This window comes from Meles meles, chromosome 5 (assembly GCF_922984935.1).
Source record: "Meles meles chromosome 5, mMelMel3.1 paternal haplotype, whole genome shotgun sequence".
Taxonomy (NCBI): Eukaryota; Metazoa; Chordata; class Mammalia; order Carnivora; family Mustelidae; genus Meles; species Meles meles.
Window position 1 is genome coordinate 116,809,238 of NC_060070.1, and position 19,401 is coordinate 116,828,638.

Genomic DNA, 19,401 nt, shown 5'->3' on the forward strand with positions numbered 1-19,401 from the left:
TTGCCTTCCAGAGAAGTTTTAGACAGAGGTCTGCATCAAAGATAATTTCCTCAGGAACAAAATATAAATGATTTCTTTAGGCAAAATAAAGGCCAATTGTGATTGTAGAATAATTTTGAAGTAATATGGATCTTATGACATTCTGAGATTAATGTATAAAAGAAAAAATGTCTATATTTTTTTGAATCATCTTAAAACTTCCCTGAGTAAGTTGGTAATTCCTGTCAAACTGGGCCATTTTCTAGCTCCCAGCCCCTACCCTCCTAATCCACCCACCGCCCCCACCACCACAGGAATGTAATTTTTCATGGGTGCCATGGACTCTTCAACACTCCGGTGAAGCCTGTGAGCCATTTCCCAGAATAACATTTTTAAATACAAAAGAAAAAAATTATGTAGTGGTGCTGTTATTAAAATTTTGAACAAGTTTCTGATATAGTAATATTATGCTTCTTTATTAACACATTTTTTAAAAAACCCAAAGTGGGTCTACTAACTGTCATAAATAATCATGAAATAATGATAAGCCAAATAAGTATGAAAGATGAAACAATTATGGTTTCATCTACAACTATAAAATGGGATATGACAATATCTGTGATTTCTTTGAGTAACAAAGTCACAAGTACTGCTAACAACGTCATGGTTTATTGCCACGGTTAGTGACAAAGAGGTCATTTTTTTCCCATCCATGCTCACAGCCCCCCTAAATTCTGTCCACAGACCCCGTGGAAGTCCATGGACCCTCAATTAAGACAGTCTATCTAATGACTCTTTTTGATTTATTTATTTAAGAGAGAGAGCAAGAGAGAGAGAGAGAAGGAGCAGGGGTAAGGGGAAGGGAGAAGCAGACTCTCCACTGAGCAGGGAGCTTAATGTAGGGCTCAATCCCGGGACTCTGGGATCATGACCTGAGCTGAAAGCAGACGCTTAACCAACTGAGCCACCCAGGCACCCCATATCTAATAACTCTTGCCACTGCTTCCACTTTTATTCAGTCAGTAGAGAGGTGGAGTGGGGCAGTGGTCAGCTGCTAGCAAATATCTATGTGGGACCCTCAAAAGCAATGATGTCAGCAGAATCCAGTGATGGACCATGTTACTGTCAGTGAGCCCAACATCTGAACACTGTCACCTCAGAGGCGTCATTCTGTCAGTTCAGGGCTTTCTTCAGCCAGGGAGTCTTTCTCTGGCAATGCTACTGAAAGCCAGTTCATAGCAGAATGTTTCATTGTTCCCTATGTTGTCATTCTCCAAGATCAGGAAATGTTCCTCAAACATCCTTTATGCTTATCTTTTTTTGTAATTTTTTTTTCAGTGTTTCAAGATTCATTGTTTATGCAGCACACCCAGTGCTCCATGCAATACATGCCCTCCTTAATACCCACCACCAGGATCACTCAAACCCCCACCCCCTCCTCTCCAAAATCCTCAGTTTGTTTCTCAGAGTCCACAGTCTCTCAAGGTTTGTCTCCCCCTCTGATGTCCCTCAACTCACTTCTCTCCATCTCCACCAGTATCCTCTGTGTTATTCCTTGTGCTCCACAAGTAAGTGAAACCATATGATAATTGATTCTCTCTGCTTGACTTATTTCATTCAGCATAATCTCTTCCAGTTCCATCCATGTTGATATAAAAGTTGGGTATTCATCCTTTCTGATGGAAGCATAATACTTATTGTATATATGGACCATATCTTCTTTATCCATTCATCTGTTGAAGGGCATCTTGGTTCTTTCCACAGTTTGGTGATTGTGGCCATTGCTACTATGATCATTGGGATATGGATGGCCCTTCTGTTCACTACATCTGTATCTTTGGGGTAAACACTCAGTAGTGCGGGTGCCTGGGTGGCTCAGTGGGTTAAACCTCTGCCTTCAGCTCAGGTCATGATCCCGGAGTCCTGGGATCGAGACCCACATTGGGCTCTCTGCTCAGCGGGGAGCCTGCTTCCTCCTCTCTCTCTGCCTGCCTCTCTGCCTACTTGTGATCTCTGTCAAATTAAAAAAAAAAAACAAACAAACAAAAAAAAACACTCAGTAGTGCAATTGCAGGGTCATAGGGAAGCTCTATTTTTAATTTCTTGAGGAATCTCCACACTGTTCTCCAAAGTGGCTGCACCAACTTGCATTCCCACCAACACTGTAAGAGGGTTCCACTTTCTCCACATCCTCTCCAACACTTGTTGTTTAGTGTCTTGTTAATTTTGGCCATTCTAACTGGTGTAAGGTGGTATCTCAATGTAGTTTTGATTTGAATCTCCCTGATGGCTAATGATGATGAACATTTTCTCATGTGTCTGTTAGCCACTTGTATGTATTCTTTGGAGAAGTGTCTGTTCATGTCTTCTGCCCATTTTTTGATGTGATTATCTGTTTTGTGTGTGTTGAGTTTGAGGAGTTCTTTATAGATCTTGGATATCAGCCCTTTGTAGTGTCATTTGTGAATATCTTCTCCAATTCTGTGGGTTGCCTCTTTGTTTTATTGACTGTTTCCTTCTGCTGTGCAGAAGTTTTGATCTTGATGAAGTCCCAAAAGTTCATTTTCGCTTTTGTTTCCTTTGCCTTTGGAGACATGCCTTGAAAGAAGTTGCTGTGGCCGATGTCGAAGAAACTTTATGCTTATTTACCTAAACCTTATATGCTTGGTCTGCACTTCCCTCAGGATGACACATTCTGTACATTCACTTCCTCTAGGAAAAAAGTACTTCCATCTCTTAAAACAGATCTTGTGCCCACAATGTAGACCCACAATTCCATGTGACTGTCTGAAACTGGATTTATCCTCTTCTCAAAATCAGTTTTTTCTCCTGATGTTCCTGACTTTTCTCCTCTTGACTTCTGAGGAGCACCGAAGTAACTATGTATAGAAACCTTAGACCTGGGGCGCCTGGGTGGCTCAGTGGTTTAGGCCACTGCCTTCGGCTCAGGTCATGATCTCAGGGTCCTGGGATCGAGTCCCGCATCGGGCTCTCTGCTTGGCAGGGAGCCTGCTTCCCTCTCACTCTCTCTGCTTACCTCTCTGCTTGCCTCTCTGCCTACTTGTGATCTCTCTCTGTCAAATAAATAAATAAAATCTTAAAAAAAAAAAAGAAAAAAAAAGAAACCTTAGACCTTTCAGCCCAATGCCCCTTCCTAAACTACCACCCAGTTTCATAACTAACCAAGTCAGGGAACTCTTATGGTTACAGCTTCCCTCCAGTCTCCCTCTCTATTCCATTCTCCTCTCCACCAGTTCATTTACAACCTAACTTGGATCATCATTACTCTTGCCCCTGTTTCTCAACTAACACACACTGCTGCCAACTTGATTTTCCCAGAGGGCAACTCTGATGATAGTTCCCTTTCAAAAATCTTCAGTGTCTCCCCATTATCTACGGAATTAAAGACAGATCCTGCCATACAAGCCTCTCCACAACTGGCCCAGACTCCCAGTTCAGAACCTGGCTCACCCTGTGATACAAACTTGATAACTTTTTGTTCATGCAACAAGGAACAGATACTTTACCTCATTTATTTTTTGCCTTATTACTTTTCTCATATTATACTTTCCTCCTAGCATGTGTTTCTCCAGAAATTCTCTTATTGCAACCCTACCCTTCCTTCAAAGACAATCTCAAGCATCACCCATTTATGAAGACTTTCCTCCCACCATTCCCAACTGAATAGAATCCCCTCCCCATTTTCAGCCTCTATAACATTTTTCTTAGCATTTAATCAGCCTCTACCCTTCATTATGATCCAATACAGTAGCCCCCTTATCTGCAGGGGACACATTCCAAACCCACAGTGGATGAAACCATGGATAATACCAAACCCTATATACACTGTTTTTTCCTATACATGCATACCCATGATAAAGATTAAGGTACAAATTAGGCGCAGTCAGAGATTAACAATAATAAATAATAATAAAATAAAACAGTCGTAACAATATTCTGTAATACAAGTTATGTGAGTGTGGTTTTTCCCTCTCTCAAAATACCTTATTGTACTGTACTTGCCCTTCTTGGGGTGATGTAAGATGATAAAATGACTATGTGAGGAAGTAAAGTGAGGTGTATGACATAGGCATTGCAATGTAGCCCTAGGATCCTATGAATGTAGGATGTAGCCCTAGGACCTCTCAGAAGTAGAATCATCTGCTTCTGTACTATGGTTGACCACTGGTAACTGAAACCATGAAAAGCAAAACCACAGGTGTGGGGGATCACTGTATGTTCATCTTACCTACTACATTAGATTTCTTAAGTTGTTGGTTTTTTTTTTTTTAAAGATTTTTATTTATTTATTTGACAGAGAGATCACAAGTAGGCAGAGAGGCAGGCAGGGGGGTGGGGGAAGCAGGCTCCCTGCCGAGCAGAGAGCCCAAAGCAAGGCTTGATCCCAGGCCCCGAGATCATGACCTGAGCTGAAGGCAGAGGCTTAACCCACTGAGCCACCCAGGCACCCCAGATTTCTTAAGTTTTTATTTAAACTCCAGCCACATTCGATTTTTCATTCCTTAAAAAAAGACTGCTTTAATGTATCCCTTGTACTTCAGTAGTGTTTGGTACATGGGTTTTTTTTTTTACAGTGCATACTCAGTACATGTTTTCAACTGAATTGAAATGATTCCTATGCAAAAAATGAATTTTCAGGGATGACCACCTTACATTTTTCATGTACGGCTGAAGAATATACAGGTATTCACTAATGCTAATTTATTGATTAATTGGTAAATTTTAGCGATACTGGGCTTACACCTGACCATCCCCCACATGGTCTCATGGACTAGAAGGCTCCTTTCCCCCAACCATTCCAACCGTTTTGCTAACTCCTGCTGGGCCCTCAGGGCTCAGTCTAACCATCACTTTCTCCAGGAAGTCTTCTAACCCCAAGCCTGGCTTTGTAGGCACGCAATCTGTGTGTTCCCACAGAACCCAGCACTTAAAAGGGTGCCACAATTGGTGCCATACTGTGCTGTCACCATCTTGAAATTCTTAGTGTTGTTTTTTTTTTAAACATTTTTTTATCTGACAGAGAGAGCATGCATGAGCAGGGTTGGGGGCTGCAGTGGGGAGGCAGAGAGAGAGAATGCCAAGCAGACTCCATGCTGAGTGCAGAGCCCAGTGCAGGGCTTGATCTCACAATCCTGAGATTGTGACCTGAATTGAAACCACTGTTCGATGCTTAACCAGCTGACCCATCCAGGTGCCCCTTCAGTTTATTAACAAGGGCCTACATTTTTACTTGGCACTTGACTCCTCAACAGACTTAGTAGTCCTGCCTAACCCCTTCTCTCCTATATACTCTTGTCATCTCCTGTATTTTCCCAATCTTTGCAATCATCACTCAGAATCTTAATTTTCTATTTACATTTGTTCAATGTTTATTTACTTAATGTTTCATTTAAATTGAATATAAATTAAAATAATTTAATTAATTTCGTATTTATTTAATTTTCTGTTTACTACTCTGTATACCTCAATAGACCCTAAACTCTGTCAAGGCAAAAAAAAAATGTATTTACTGATTGGCTAAATGGATGAATGGTTAAGGGAAGGAGGACTTAGTGAATTAATGAATGTGTTTTTCTATCCATAGCCCTTTGGGCAGCCTGAACAGTGGAGGTCTTTGGCTTGCTGTTTTTAGAAGGTCCCCAATAGAGATAACAGAATTCTAGTACAGAAAGTACTCTTGTTAGAAAACAGTGTAAGATCATCTCAAGAAAGAAAAGGAGCAGAGTAGTGACACGAAGGAAAAAAATTTACACAACACCCAAATATTAATGAAGAAAAACTATCAAAAGGACTCATGATTATATAGTTCTGTTTTGAAAACAAACAGAGACCACAAAGATACCACTGGGATACTCCTGGAGAAAGAAGATGTCTTAGTGATTAAGTAATGCCCAGCTTGCTTTTCCTAATGGTTTCAGGTAAGCCTGGACAAAGAGAACATACCTCCATAACAGCTGCTCACGAGAGAGGAAACATCTGTTGCTGTCTCTACCGAATGCGACATGATCCTCCTAACAATCTTAGGGAATCCCTGAATTTCATTTTCTCATTAGTTGTTTGAAAGTTTGTAGGTGCACTAGAATTCCATTTCCACCTTACAATTTCTATTCCATTAAGGCCAATGTAAAGTATAATCCAAAGTATCTTAAATTGTTAGATGCGTGAGTCGTAAGTGTAGTAAGTGGTTATTAAGGATGTATACTAGATTTTTTCACTTGTAGACTCCTTTTCCTTGGAGACTTCTTCTATTTGAAATGATAATTACTTCCCTCTCAGATCGAAGAGATAGAGAAGTATCCCCAAAGGTCTTTCAGAACCAATAGTGTTACTGCCATTCTCATCTTTCCACTCTTATTCAGCAACACTGTGCAGCAGCTCAAGGACACACAGTGCTGAACCCTCTTTCTGCTTTCACAATCTTGGATGAGTTATAAAATGTTAATTCTCGGCTTTCCTATTTGTAAAATAGGAATAATGATATTTCTACTCCATAAAATGTGAGGATAACGGATAATGCATATGAAAATGCTTAGCACGATTTCTAGCTTATGGAAAACCCTCTGCGAAAGTTAGTGATTTTTTATTTATTCTTTGTTTTTTTTATTAACATTTAATATATTATTTGCTTCATGGGTACAGGTCAGTGAATCATCAGTCTTACACAATTCAAAGCACTCACCATGCCATGTATCCTCAGCAATGTCCATAAGCCAGCCACCCTATTCCTACCCCTCCAGCCCCCCAGCAACCCTCAGTTTGTTCTCTCAGATTAAGAGTCTCTTATGGTTTGTCTCCCTCCCCAGTCCCATCTTGTTTCATTTTTCCCCTCCCTGCCCCCCATAAGCCCCCACCATGACTCTCAAACTCTTCATATCAGAGATGATATAACTGTCTTTCTTTGATTGACTTACTTTACTTAGCATAATACCCTCTAGTCCTGTCCACATCATTGCAAATGGCAAGATTTTGCTTTTTTTGATGGCTACATTATATATATATATATATATATATATATATATATATATATATCACATCACATCACATATATATAGATCACATCACATCGCATATATATAGATATATAGGTAGATAGATAGATATCACATATTCTTTATCCATTCACCTATCGATGGTTCTTTCCATCTAGGTTCTTTCCATAGTTTGGATATTGTGAAAACTGCTGCAACAAACCTTTGGGTGCATGTGCCCCTTCGGATCACTACCTTTGTATCTTTAGGGTAAATGCCCGGTAGTAACGATTGCTGGGTCATAGAGTAGCTCTATTTTCAACCTTTTGAGGAACTTCCATACTGTTTTCCAGAGTGGCTGCACCAGCTTGCATTCCCACCAACAATGTAGGAGGGTTCCCCTTTCTCTGCATCTACCCATTCTCTGCCAACATCTGTTGTTCCCTGACTTGTTAATCTTAGCCATTCTGACTGGCATGAGATGGTATCTCACTGTGGTCTTGATTTGTACTTCCCTGATGCCGAGTGATGTGGAGCACTTTTTCATGTGTCTGTTGGCCATTTGGATGTCTTTGTGAAAATGTCTGTTCATGTCTTCTGCCCATTTTTTTTTTCGTTAAAGATTTTATTTATTTATTTGATAGACAGAGATCACAAGTAGGCAGAGAGGCAGGCAGAGAGAGAGAGAAGGGGAAGCAGGCTCCCTGCTGAGCAGAGAGCCTGATGTGGGGCTCGATCCCAGAAACCTGAGATCATGACCCAAGCGGAAGGCAGAGACTTAACCCACTGAGCCACCCAGGCGCCCTCTTCCGCCCATTTCTTGATTGGATTATTTGTTCTTTGGGTGTTGAGTTTGATAAGATCTTTATAGATTTGGGATACTAGCCCTTTATCTGACATGACATTTGCAAATATCTTCTCCTATTCTTTCAGTGGTCTTTTGGTTTTGGAAAAAGGACTGTTTCCTTTCTGTGCAAAAACTTTTGACCTTGATGAAGTCCCAGTAGTTCATTTTTGCCCTTTTCCCTTGCCTTTGGCAATGTTTCTAGGAAGAAGTTGCTGTGGCTGAGGTCAAAGAGGCTGCTGCCTGTATTTTCCTCAAGGATTTTGATGGATTCCTTTCTCACATTGAGATCTTTCATTTATTTTGAGTCTATTTTTGTGTGTGATATAAGGAAATGGTCCAGATTCATTTTTCTGCATGTGGTTGTCCAATTTCCCAACACCATTTGTTGAGGATACTGTCTTTTTTCCATTGGACATTCTTTCCTGCTTTGTCGAAGATGAGTTGACCATAGAGTTGAGAGTCCATTTCTGAGCTGTCTATTCTGTTTCATAGATTTATGTGTCTGTTTTTGTGCCAGTACCATACTGTATTGATGATTACAGCTTTGTAATAGAGCTTGAAGTCTGGAATTGTGACACCCCCAAGTTTGGTTTTCTTTTTCAACAGTTCTCTGGCTATTCGGGGTCTTTTCTGTTCCATATATATTTTAGAATTATTTGTTCCATTTCTTTGAAAAAAAATGATGGTATTTTGGCATTTTGATAGGGATTGCATTAAATGTGTAGATTACTTTAGGTAGCATACACATTTTCACAATATTTGTTCTTCTAATTCATCAGCATGGAACGTTTTTCCATTTCTTTGTGTCTTCCTCAGTTTCTTTCATGAGTACTTTATCATTTTCTGAGTACAGATTCTTTGCCTTTTGGGTTAGGTTTATTCCTAGGTATCTTACAGTTTGGGTGCAATGGTAAATGGGATCGACTCCTTAGTTTCTCTTTCTCCTGTCTTGCTGTTGGTATAAAGAAATGCAACTGATTTCTGTGCATTGATTTTATATCCTGACACTTCACTGAATTTCTATATGAGTTCTAGCAGTTTTGGAGTGGAGTCTTTTACGATTTCAATGTAAAGTATCATATCATCTGCAAAGAGTGAGAGTTTGACTTCTTTGCTAATTCAGAGATATTTTATTTCTTTTTGTTTTCTGATTGCTGAGGCTAGGACTTCTAGTACTATGTTGATTAACAGTGTGATAGTGGACACCAGTGCCATGTTCCTGACCTTAGTGGAAAAGCTCTCAGTTTTCCCCATTGAGAATGATATTTGCTGTGGGTTTTTCATAGATAGCTTTAATGATATTGAGGTATGTATCCTCTATCCCTACACTGTGAAGAGGTTTTTTTTTTTTTTTATTGTATGCCACACAATTCCACAGACTTCTATGTTTTCTTTTTTTTAATTTATTTATTTTTTTCAGCGTAACAGTATTCATTGTTTTTGCACAACACCCAGTGCTCCATGCAATATGTGCCCTCCCTATTACCCACCACCTGTTCCCCCAACCTCCCACCCCCGACCCTCCAAAACCCTCAGGTTGTTTTCCAGAGTCCATAGTCTCTTATGGTTCGCCTCCCCTTCCATTTTTTTTTTTTATAAACATATAATGTATTTTTATCCCCAGGGGTACAGGTCTGTGAATCGCCAGGTTTACACACTTCACAGCACTCACCAAAGCACATACCCTCCCCAATGTCCATAACCCCCTCCCCCTCTCCCAACCCCACCTCCTCCCAGCAAACGCAGTGATCCGAAGGGGCACATGTACCCGAATGTTTATAGCAGCAATGTCTACAATAGCCAAACTATGGAAAGAACCTAGATGTCCATCAACAGATGAATGGATAAAGAAGATGTGGTATACATACACAATGGAATACTATGCAGCCATCAAAAGAAATGAAATCTTGCCATTTGTGATGACGTGGATGGAACTAGAGGGTATCATGCTTACTGTGAAGAGTTTTGATCAAGAAAGGATGCTGTACTTTGACAAATGCTTTTTCAGCATCTATTGAGAGTATCATATGGTTTTTGTTCTTTCTTTTATTAATGTATTGTATCACATTGATTTGTGGATGTTGAACCAATCTTGCAGCCCTGGAATAAATCCCACTTGGATGTGATAAATAATCCCTTTAATGTACTGTTGGATCTTACTGGCTACTATCTTGGTGAGAATTTTTGCATCCAAGTTCTTCAAGGATATCAGTCTGTAATTCTCCTTTTTGATGGGGTCTTTGTCTGGTTTTCAGATCAAGGTAATGCTGGCCTCATAAAATGAGTTTGAAAGTTTTCCTTCCATTTCTATTTTTTGGAAAAGTTTCAGGAGGATAGGTATTAATTCGTCTTTAAATGTTTGGTTGAATTCCTCTGGGAAGCTGTCTGGCCCTGGGCTCTTGTTTGTTGGGAGATTTTTGATGACTGTTTCAATCTCCTTACTGGTTTTGGGTCTGTTCAGGTTTTCTATTTCTTCCTGGTTCAGTTTTGGTAATATATACATCTCTAGGAATGCATCCGTTTCTTCCAGATTGTCAAATTTGCTGGCGTATAGTTGCTCATAGTATGTTCTTATAATTGTTTGTATTTCTTTGGGGTTGGTTGTGATCTCTCCTCTTTCATTCATGATTTTATTAATTTGGGATTTGGGTCCTTTCTCCCTTTTTTTTTTTTTTTTTTGGAAGTCTGGACAAGGGTTTATCAATCTTATTAATTCTTTCAAAGAACCAGTTACTGGTTCCATTGATATGTTCTACTGCCCTTTTTGTTTCTATTTCATTGATTTCTGCTCTGATCTTTATTATTTTTCATCTCCTCTGGGTTTAGGCTTTCTTTGCTGTTCTATCTCCACCTCCTTTAGGTGTAGGGTTAGGTTGTGTACTTGAGACCTTTCTTGTTTCTTGAGAAAGGCTTGTATTGCTATATACTTTCCTCTCAGGGCTGCCTTTGCTGTGTCCCAAAGACTTTGAACAGCTGTGTTTTCATTCTCATTTGTTTCCGTGAATTTTTTAAATTCTTCTTTAATTTCCTGGTTGACCCATTCATTGCTTAGTAGAATGTTCTTTGGCGTCCCTGTATTTGAGTTCTTTCCAACTTTCTTCTTGGGGTTGAGTTCTAGTTTCAAAGCATTGTGGTCTGAAAATATGCAGGGAATGATCCCAATCTTTTGGCACCAGTTGAGACCTGATTTGTGGCGCAGCATGTGATCTATTCTGGAGAATGTTCCATGTGCACTAGAGAAGAATGTGTATTCTGTTGCTTTGGAATGCAATGTTCTGAATATATCTGTGATGTCCATCTGGTCCATTGTGTCATTTAAAGCCTTTATTTCCTTCTTGATCTTTTGCTTAGATGATCTGTCCATTTCAGTGAGGGGGTTGTTAAAGTCCCCTAGTATTATTGTATTATTGTCAATGTGTTTCTTTGATTTTGTTATTAAGTGGTTTATATAGTTGGCTGTTCCCATGTTAGGGACATAGATATTTAAAATTGTTAGATCTTCTTGTTGGACGGACCCTTTATATATGATATAGTGTCCTTCCTCATCTTTTATTATAATCTTTGGCTTACAGTCTAATTTATCTGATATAAGGATTGCTACCCCAGCTTTCTTTTGATGTCCATTAGCATGGTAAATTGTTATCCACCCCCTCACTTTAAATCTGGAGATGTCTCTTGGTCTAAAATGATTTTCTTGCAGACAGCATATTGATGGCTCTTGTTTTTTATTTTTTGGGTTTTTGGTTTTTTTGTTTTGTTTTTTTTTTTTTTTTTTTGCATTCTGATACCCTGTGTCTTTTGATTGAGGCATTTAGCCCATTTACATTCAGGGTAACTATTGAAAGATATGAATTTAGTGCCATTGTATTGCCTGTAAGGTGACTATTACTGTATATTGTCTCTGTTCCTTTCTAGCCTGTGACTTTTAGGGTCTCTCTTTGCTTAGAGGACCCCTTTAAATATTTCCTGTAGGGCTGGTTTGGTGTTTGCAAATTCTTTTAGTTTTTATTTGTCCTGGAAACTTTTTATCTCTCCTTCTATTTTCAATGATAACCTAGCTGGATATGGTATTCTTGGCTGCATATTTTTCTCATTTGGTGTTCTGAATGTATCATACCAGTCCTTTCTGGCCTGCCAGGTCTCTGTGGATAAGTCTGCTGCCAATCTAATATTTCTATCATTGTATGTTATAGACCTCTTGTCCTGAGTGGCTTTCAGGATTTTCTCTTTGTCACTGGAACTTGTAAATTTTACTGTTAGATAAGGGGGTATTTGAGGGGGGTTCTCTGTGTCTCCTGGATTTTGATACTTGTTCCCGTCACCAAATTAGGGAAATTCTCTACTATAATTTGCTCTAATATATGTTTCTGCACCTCTCTCTTTTTTCTTGTGGGATACCAATTATTCTAATATTGTTTCATCTTATGGTTCACTTATCTCTTGAATTCTCCCCTTGTCGTCCAGTAGTTGTTTATGTTTCTTTTTCTTAGCTTTTTTATTCTCCATCATTTGGTCTTCTATATCACTGATTCTCTCTTCTGCCTCATTTATCCTAGCAGTAGAAGCCTCCATTTTTTTATTGCACTTCATTAATAGCTTTTTTTGTTTCAACTTGGTTAGATTTTAGTTTGTTTATTTATCCAGAAAGGGATTTTATTTCTCCAGAAAGGAATTCTCTTGTATCTTCTATGCTTTTTTCAAGCCCAACTAGCACTTTGATAATTGTCACTCTGAACTCTAGTTCTGACATCTTACTAATGTCCATAATGATTAGGTAACTAGCTGTTGGTACTGTCTCTTGTTCTTTTTTTTTGAGGTGAGTTTTTCTGCCTTATAATTTTATCCAGATAAGAATAGATGAATGAGACATCACTAGCCATCAGGAAGATTCAAATTAAAACCTCATTGAGATATCACCTTACACCAGTTAGAATGGCCAAAATTAGCAAGACAGGAAACAACGTGTGTTGGAGAGGTTGTGGAGAAAGGGGAACCCTCTTACACTGTTGGTGGGAATGCAAGTTGGTGCAGCCATTCTGGAGAACAGTGTGGAGATTCCTCAAGAAATTAAAAATAGAGCTTCCCTATGACCCTGCAATTGCACTGCTGGGTATTTACCCCAAAGATACAGATGTAGTGAAAAGAAGAACCATCTGTACCCCAATGTTTATAGCAGCAATGGCCACGGTCGCCAAACTGTGGAAAGAACCAAGATGCCCTTCAACAGACGAATGGATAAGGAAGCTGTGGTCCATATACACGATGGAGTATTATGCCTCCATCAGAAAGGATGAATACCCAACCTTTGTAGCAACATGGACAGGACTGGAAGAGATTATGCTGAGCAAAATAAGTCAAGCAGAGAGAGTCAAGTATCATATGGTTTCACTTATTTGTGGAGCATAACAAAGAACATGGAGGACATGGGGAGATGGAGAGGAGAAGGGATTTGTGAGAATTGGAAGGGGAGAGGAACCATGAGAGACTATGGACTCTGAAAAACAACCTGAGGGTTTTGAAGGGGCAGGGGGTGGGAGGTTGGGGAACCAGGTGGAGAGTAATAGAGAGGGCACATATTGCATGGAGCACTGGGTGTTGTGCAAAAACAATGAGTACTGTTACGCTGAAAATAAATAAATAAATAAATAAATATCAAAAAAAAAAAAAAAAGAAAAGAATAGATGAATGAGAGAACAAAATACTAAAAGGCTAACAAGGACCCCAGAAAAATATACACTTACCAAATCGGAAGAGACCCAAAACTGGGGGAGAAGAAAGGAGAAAATATAATACATTTTATATATGATATATATTTATACTTAAATATTATATATATATATATATATATATATATATATATATATAAAATGGTGAATAGAGCAGAGCCACACACTTGATTTTGAGTGTATTTTGGTCCATTAGAAGATAAGAAGTTGGTTAAAATAAAAAGGAAAGAATGTGATTCAGGCTGGAGACCAGAACAAAGTCATACACTAGATTTAGGGTGTATTTTCATTTAGGGTATATTTTGATCTGTTAGAAAAAACTGTATCCCAAAATTATAAAGAAAGAAAAACCTATATGTATATCAAAAATAAGTTTAAATACAATGAAGGGATAGAATATGACTATAAAAATGAAAAATTTTTAACGATTTTATTTATTTATTTATTTGTTTATTTATTATTTGACAGACAGAAATCACAAGCAGGCAGAGAGGCAGGAAGAGAGAGAGGGGGAAGCAGGCTCCCCGCCAAGCAGAGAGCCCGATGTGGGCCTCAATCCCAGGACCCTGAGATCATGACCCGAGCCGAAGGCAGAGGCTTAACCCACTGAGCCACCCAGGCGCCCCTAACAATGAAAATTTTAAAAGATTTTTAAAAAGGTATTGATGAGGTAAAATAGTTTAAGAAAGTTAGAACAGGAAAGAGGAAAATTTTTAAAAATAGAATAGGAACAAAATAAAACTTTAAAAATTTGGGGCGCCTGGGTGGCTCAGTGGGTTAAGCCGCTGCCTTCGGCTCAGATCATGATCTCAGGGTCCTGGGATCGAGTCCCGCATCGGGGTCTCTGCTCAGCAGCAAGCCTGCTTCCCTCTCTCTCTCTCTGCCTGCCTCTCTGTCTACTCGTGATCTCTCTCTGTCAAGTAAATAAATAAAATCTTAAAAAAAAAAAACTTTAAAAATTTAACTTTGAAAGACTAAAGAATCATGGGGAAAAGAATCTTGGGGAAAAATGAATTCTATATGATATATTCCCATAGCTTTGAAGTTTTACAGCTCTCATTGATTGGTGAACTTGGTCTTGGATTGATATTCTTATTGATCTTCTGGGGGAAAGGCCTATTGCAGTGGTTTTCAAATGTCTTTGCCCGAGGCAGAATTACACCACCCTTACCAGGGACCAGGCTAAGTAATCTGCTCAGGTTCGCTCTCAGTAGCTTTTGTTCCCTGAATGCTTTCTGTAGGGCTTTGGAGGAGAATGAAGATGGCAGCCTCCCAATCTCTGGCTCTGTAGGAGCTGAAGGCTGGGGGCCCCACTTCTCAGTGCACCCTCAGAAAAAAGCAGTCAATCACTCCCAGCTCCATGGTCTCTGGCTGTACTCTGTGTTCACCCAGCCTGTGACCCAGCATTTCTATGTGTGGTGCACAGCCCTGTTTGGAATCTCCAAACCCAGCAGATGTTTGCAGTGTGCTTCTGTGCCACTCCTCCCAGTCAAGGAAGGAGGGATCTCCCCGGATCTGCCACTTGTGGGATCCTTGCTCCAAGAGCAGTGGCCCAATTCTGCCTTGGATCACAGTTTAAGGTAATCCCGAGCTGGAAGCCCACTCCTTGGCTCTGTCTCTGCAGTGGCTTCCCCACTCCCATACCTGGGAGCTCTGCCACACTCAGACACCCCTGGTCTTTTTGTGACCCTGCAGGTTCTGAGACCACTCTGTCCCTTCTTAGCCTGTGGAGTGACATCCCTCAGTGGAGCAGACTTCTAAAAGTTCCGATTTTGTGCTCTGCTGTTCTATTGCTTGCTGGGAGCCGGCCCCTCGCCCCACAGTCTATCTTCCCATATATCTCCTCCTATTCACTTCTCCACACGACCTACCTTCCAGAAAGTGGTTGCTTTTTTGTGGATAGAATTGCTTCTCTTCTTCTCTTCAATCTCCTTTCTAGTTTGTAGGTGTTCAGAATGGTTTGATAACTATGTAGCTGAACTCTTGGGACCCGGTGATATTTAGGTCTCCTACTCCTCCACCATCTTGCTCCTCCCCTGAATGTTAGTAATTATTACCAGCATACAGGACGAAAGCATCAGGAACTTCCACTTGCTTCTGTGTTCAATAGATATAAAGAAATAAGAAATATATGGTATTGTTCAAGGGTCACAAACTTCTCCTCTAAAAGGGTCAGTGAATAAATATTGTCATCTTACGTGCCATATTGTCTCTGCCATGACTGTTTAGCTCTGCAGCTGTAGCATGAAAGCAGCCATAGACAATACATAAGCAAATGAGTGTAGCTACATGACAATAAAACTTTATATACAAAATCAGCCTTTAGGGGCCAGGTTTTTTTCCCTAGGCCATAATTTACCAATCCCTGGCTATAGGTCCTTGGGAGTTCCCAGTCAAATGCAGTAGAAAGACCTGGAGACATGTCAGGGCAAGACAAAAGAGGCAGAGATTAACTCCAATGCCATACAAAGGAATGATATTTTAGGGGAAATTACTGTACGAGCTTCCCGGAGATATGTAAAAGTAAAAAGTATGTCCTAGAGCTCAGGTGTTGGTGTTTTGGTTTTTTTTTTCCTTTAAGGTTCTATTTATGTATTTATTTGAAACAGAGAGAATACACGAGTGGGGGTTAGGGGAGGAGCAGAGGGAGAGGACAAGCAGACTGCGCTGAGAACAGAGCCTGATAGGGACTCAGTCCCACAATCCTAAGGTCTTGAGATCATGACCCAAGACGATACCAAGAATCTGTTGCTTAACTGACTGAGCCACACAGGTACCCCTATTTGTTTGTTTGTTAATCTTGCATTTCAGGATCAGTAACTTCAGCTTAAAAAACAGCCTTTCCTTTTTATTCAGTATTTTCCTTGGGAACTCAGCTCACCAGCCCCAGATCCTGAGAGTACCATAATTTGAGAAATAAGTATGTCTCTGGATTGATTGGTAGAAATTGCTGTTCCCCCCTTCTGCTCCCTAGCACTGAAGTATGAATAGACAGAGCTGAGGGCTCATCTCTGTAGCAGTTTGCAGGGAACTGGAAAGTACATGGGGAGCCGAAGAAATCGCCCCCTTCTCCCCTTCCTCTTCTGTCCTTATTAATATTATAAAGGAATGACAAACAAGTATCCATGAGCAAAATTAGACTGTGAAAAGGAGCCAGTGGCTTGGTAACAGCCACTTAGAACATTTGATGGGTCACCAACACTGCCAGATGTGAGGTGGATTCTGCTTTTTGAAAAAAGGACAGCTGTGGCATGTGCTCCCAGGGTAGGAAAACAAGAACATACTTTCGGGGCCTTTCTCCCCTCTTGTGAAAGGATGTATGGGAAGTTCACACATTCTCAGATATAGACATTTAAATATGGTATGCAACACACACACAACATTCTCTCCATGGATGAAGTTGTAAAGGAACTCCATGTGCACCACGTATCGTATTCACTCACACAGAGAGTGGGAGAGAGAGAGAGGAAGGGAGGGTGGGAAAGGGAGAGGGAGAGAATCTTAAGCAGGCTCCATGCCCAGCACAGAGCCCTAGGCAGTGCTTGATTTCACGATCCTGAGATCAAGACCTGAGCCGAAATCAAGAATCGGACAATTAACTGACTGAGCTACTCAGGTGGCCCATATTATATTCAAAATGGCTAGTCTCTTCCAAGGCTTTTATGATTTAATCCATGCCAATTCAATTGGGTCTGGTTCTTTAAACTATAGAAACAAGAATTGAAATCTGTCATGATAAGGCAAGGTTCTTATCAGATTTCTCTTTTTTGTTGTTGTTTTACAGTTTTCTCCTTGTCTTTGGTTGCTTGATTTTGTCAGTGTTTTCCACCATCCCTGAGCACACAAAACTGGCCTCGAGTTGCCTCTTGATTCTGGTAAGTGACACATATGAGCAAAAATGTACATAAAGTTTGTTTAAGAACTGTCTATAATATTTATGCTATGCATTTTATCCCACAAAAAGTTCTATCTAGAAGAGAGTTACTATGAAGTATGAAGCTTTCAAAGATCATTGAAATATGGGCCCACCATTTTAACGTTTAGTCCGTCCTGAGGAATATATGTGGCCCATTCAGTTTTACCATTACATAGAGATATCTTGTGTTATAGTTACGTCAAAAATAGAAGGCAGGGGTTGGAAGCAGTTTTACTTATATTTATCTATGGTAATGAGCAAATTATAAGAAGAATCAATGTGCATGAGGTCTCTCATAATATTGCTGAAAGTTACAGAAGAGAGAATATTTTCCAATAACTGCAATTTGGCAGCAGGTAGGTGTAATTAGTCAAGAAGTATGAGAATACAGCACCTCATAAGAAAACAGAAGGCTCCTTCATGCTCTTTTCAACCAACAGACTACATTATGAGTTTTGCTGCTAATGCAGTTACCTACCTGGTAAGAAATTCTGCAGTTAGCTCTGTTTCCATTATGCTGTCAATCCTCAGCCGCACAGAATTGCTCAATTCATTCTAAAATGGAAAAAGACCCCAAGATATTTTAGTCTGAATTATTCCAGGCCTTTTAAGCTCTTCTACTTTCTATTACAACTAAACTATATCACTGTATACTCAAATCACATCTGATTGAAAATTTGGTTCATTTACATCCATTTTGATCCACTCTTTTAGTGCAAAAATATCAAACCTGACAATGTCAGAACTGTCTGAATGAACTACAAATTGGAGCAACTTACTTCTGTAAAGCCTGGTGGATATAGAGGAAGATAGAGAAAGGGTCTGGGGGAAGCTGCTTCTGTGCCCTAATAAAGAGATTTTGGTTATGTACAGCAATAAGCATTTAATATAAAAAAATTGTTCTTACCTTGTAGGTGAAACTGTAAGATCTCAACTCATATAATGAGATGAGGGCAACTCTTCTTCCTACCTATGCTTTCAGATGGCTAGTTTGTGCTTTAAGTTACTAAGACTTCATCAAGTCTCTGTCCTACATCGGGGAGAAACCATTTCTGAGCCTGGAAAAATCTATCCCAATTTGTTTCCATATAAATTGTGCTCAGCGGTATATTGTTAATGTTAAGGTTACTACTTGGAAAACCAGCGTAGAAAATAGACCAAAAAGTACACCGGGGATTTGTTTCATTTATGAAGTTTCCATTTGGGTAGCAAGTGGGCTTTTAGCTTCATGTACCCTTTGGTAATGACAAATGATCTTGAGCCCAAGGTCTAAGGCACAACTGGCTTTTAGGTTCATACACAGAATTACAACTAGGAAGCTTAGACTGAAAAAGTAAATCTGACTTTAGTAAGACTCGGAAACATGAGAAAACTGGATCTGCTGCAAGACCAATGATATCTATTATGAATGAATCAAGCATTAAGAATCCCATAAAAAGGAATTTTTCATGACCATGTCGAGAATTCAACATGTTAGGTTTATATCCTTCAAATCTCCAAAATATAAATTCCTCCATTGCTAATGTGTTTCTAAATAGTCTAAATAGACATTACTAATGAGTTTCTAAATATGTTATTAAAAAGCCCAAGGCTGATTCACTTCTTGATTTTTAAAACTTTCTGAGTGTAAACAGTTCATTACAGTTTAGTAATAGGATGCTTTTGAGTAGATAATGTAGATGTTGTCACATATCCTTCAGTTGGGTTTTTGTTTCTTTGTTTGCCAACTTTATTGAGATATAATCGACATACTACATTGTACAAGTTTAAGGTATATCATTTGATGATTTTGTATACGTATATATGTAGAATGATTGATTGAGTCACATAGTTACCGTTTTGTGTGTGTGGTGAGAGATTCTGAGACATACTCTCTTAGTAATTTTCAAGTGTACACTACACTATTGCTAACTATAGTCATGGTGCTATACGTTAGATCCTCAG

The 19,401-nt window shown here is 39.5% G+C and overlaps 1 protein-coding gene across 3 annotated transcripts in view; it reads left to right on the top strand.

Annotated features, from left to right (window-relative positions):
* Window positions 1-19,401, top strand: part of KCNQ5 (potassium voltage-gated channel subfamily Q member 5) — a 553,626-nt gene that overhangs the window by 355,343 nt on the left and 178,882 nt on the right. For all 3 annotated transcript variants that reach the window (XM_046006379.1, XM_046006378.1, XM_046006377.1), the window contains exon 2: window positions 17,326-17,416. In XM_046006379.1, the coding sequence (XP_045862335.1) occupies window positions 17,326-17,416 (91 nt within the window). The remainder of the gene's footprint in view (window positions 1-17,325; window positions 17,417-19,401) is intronic.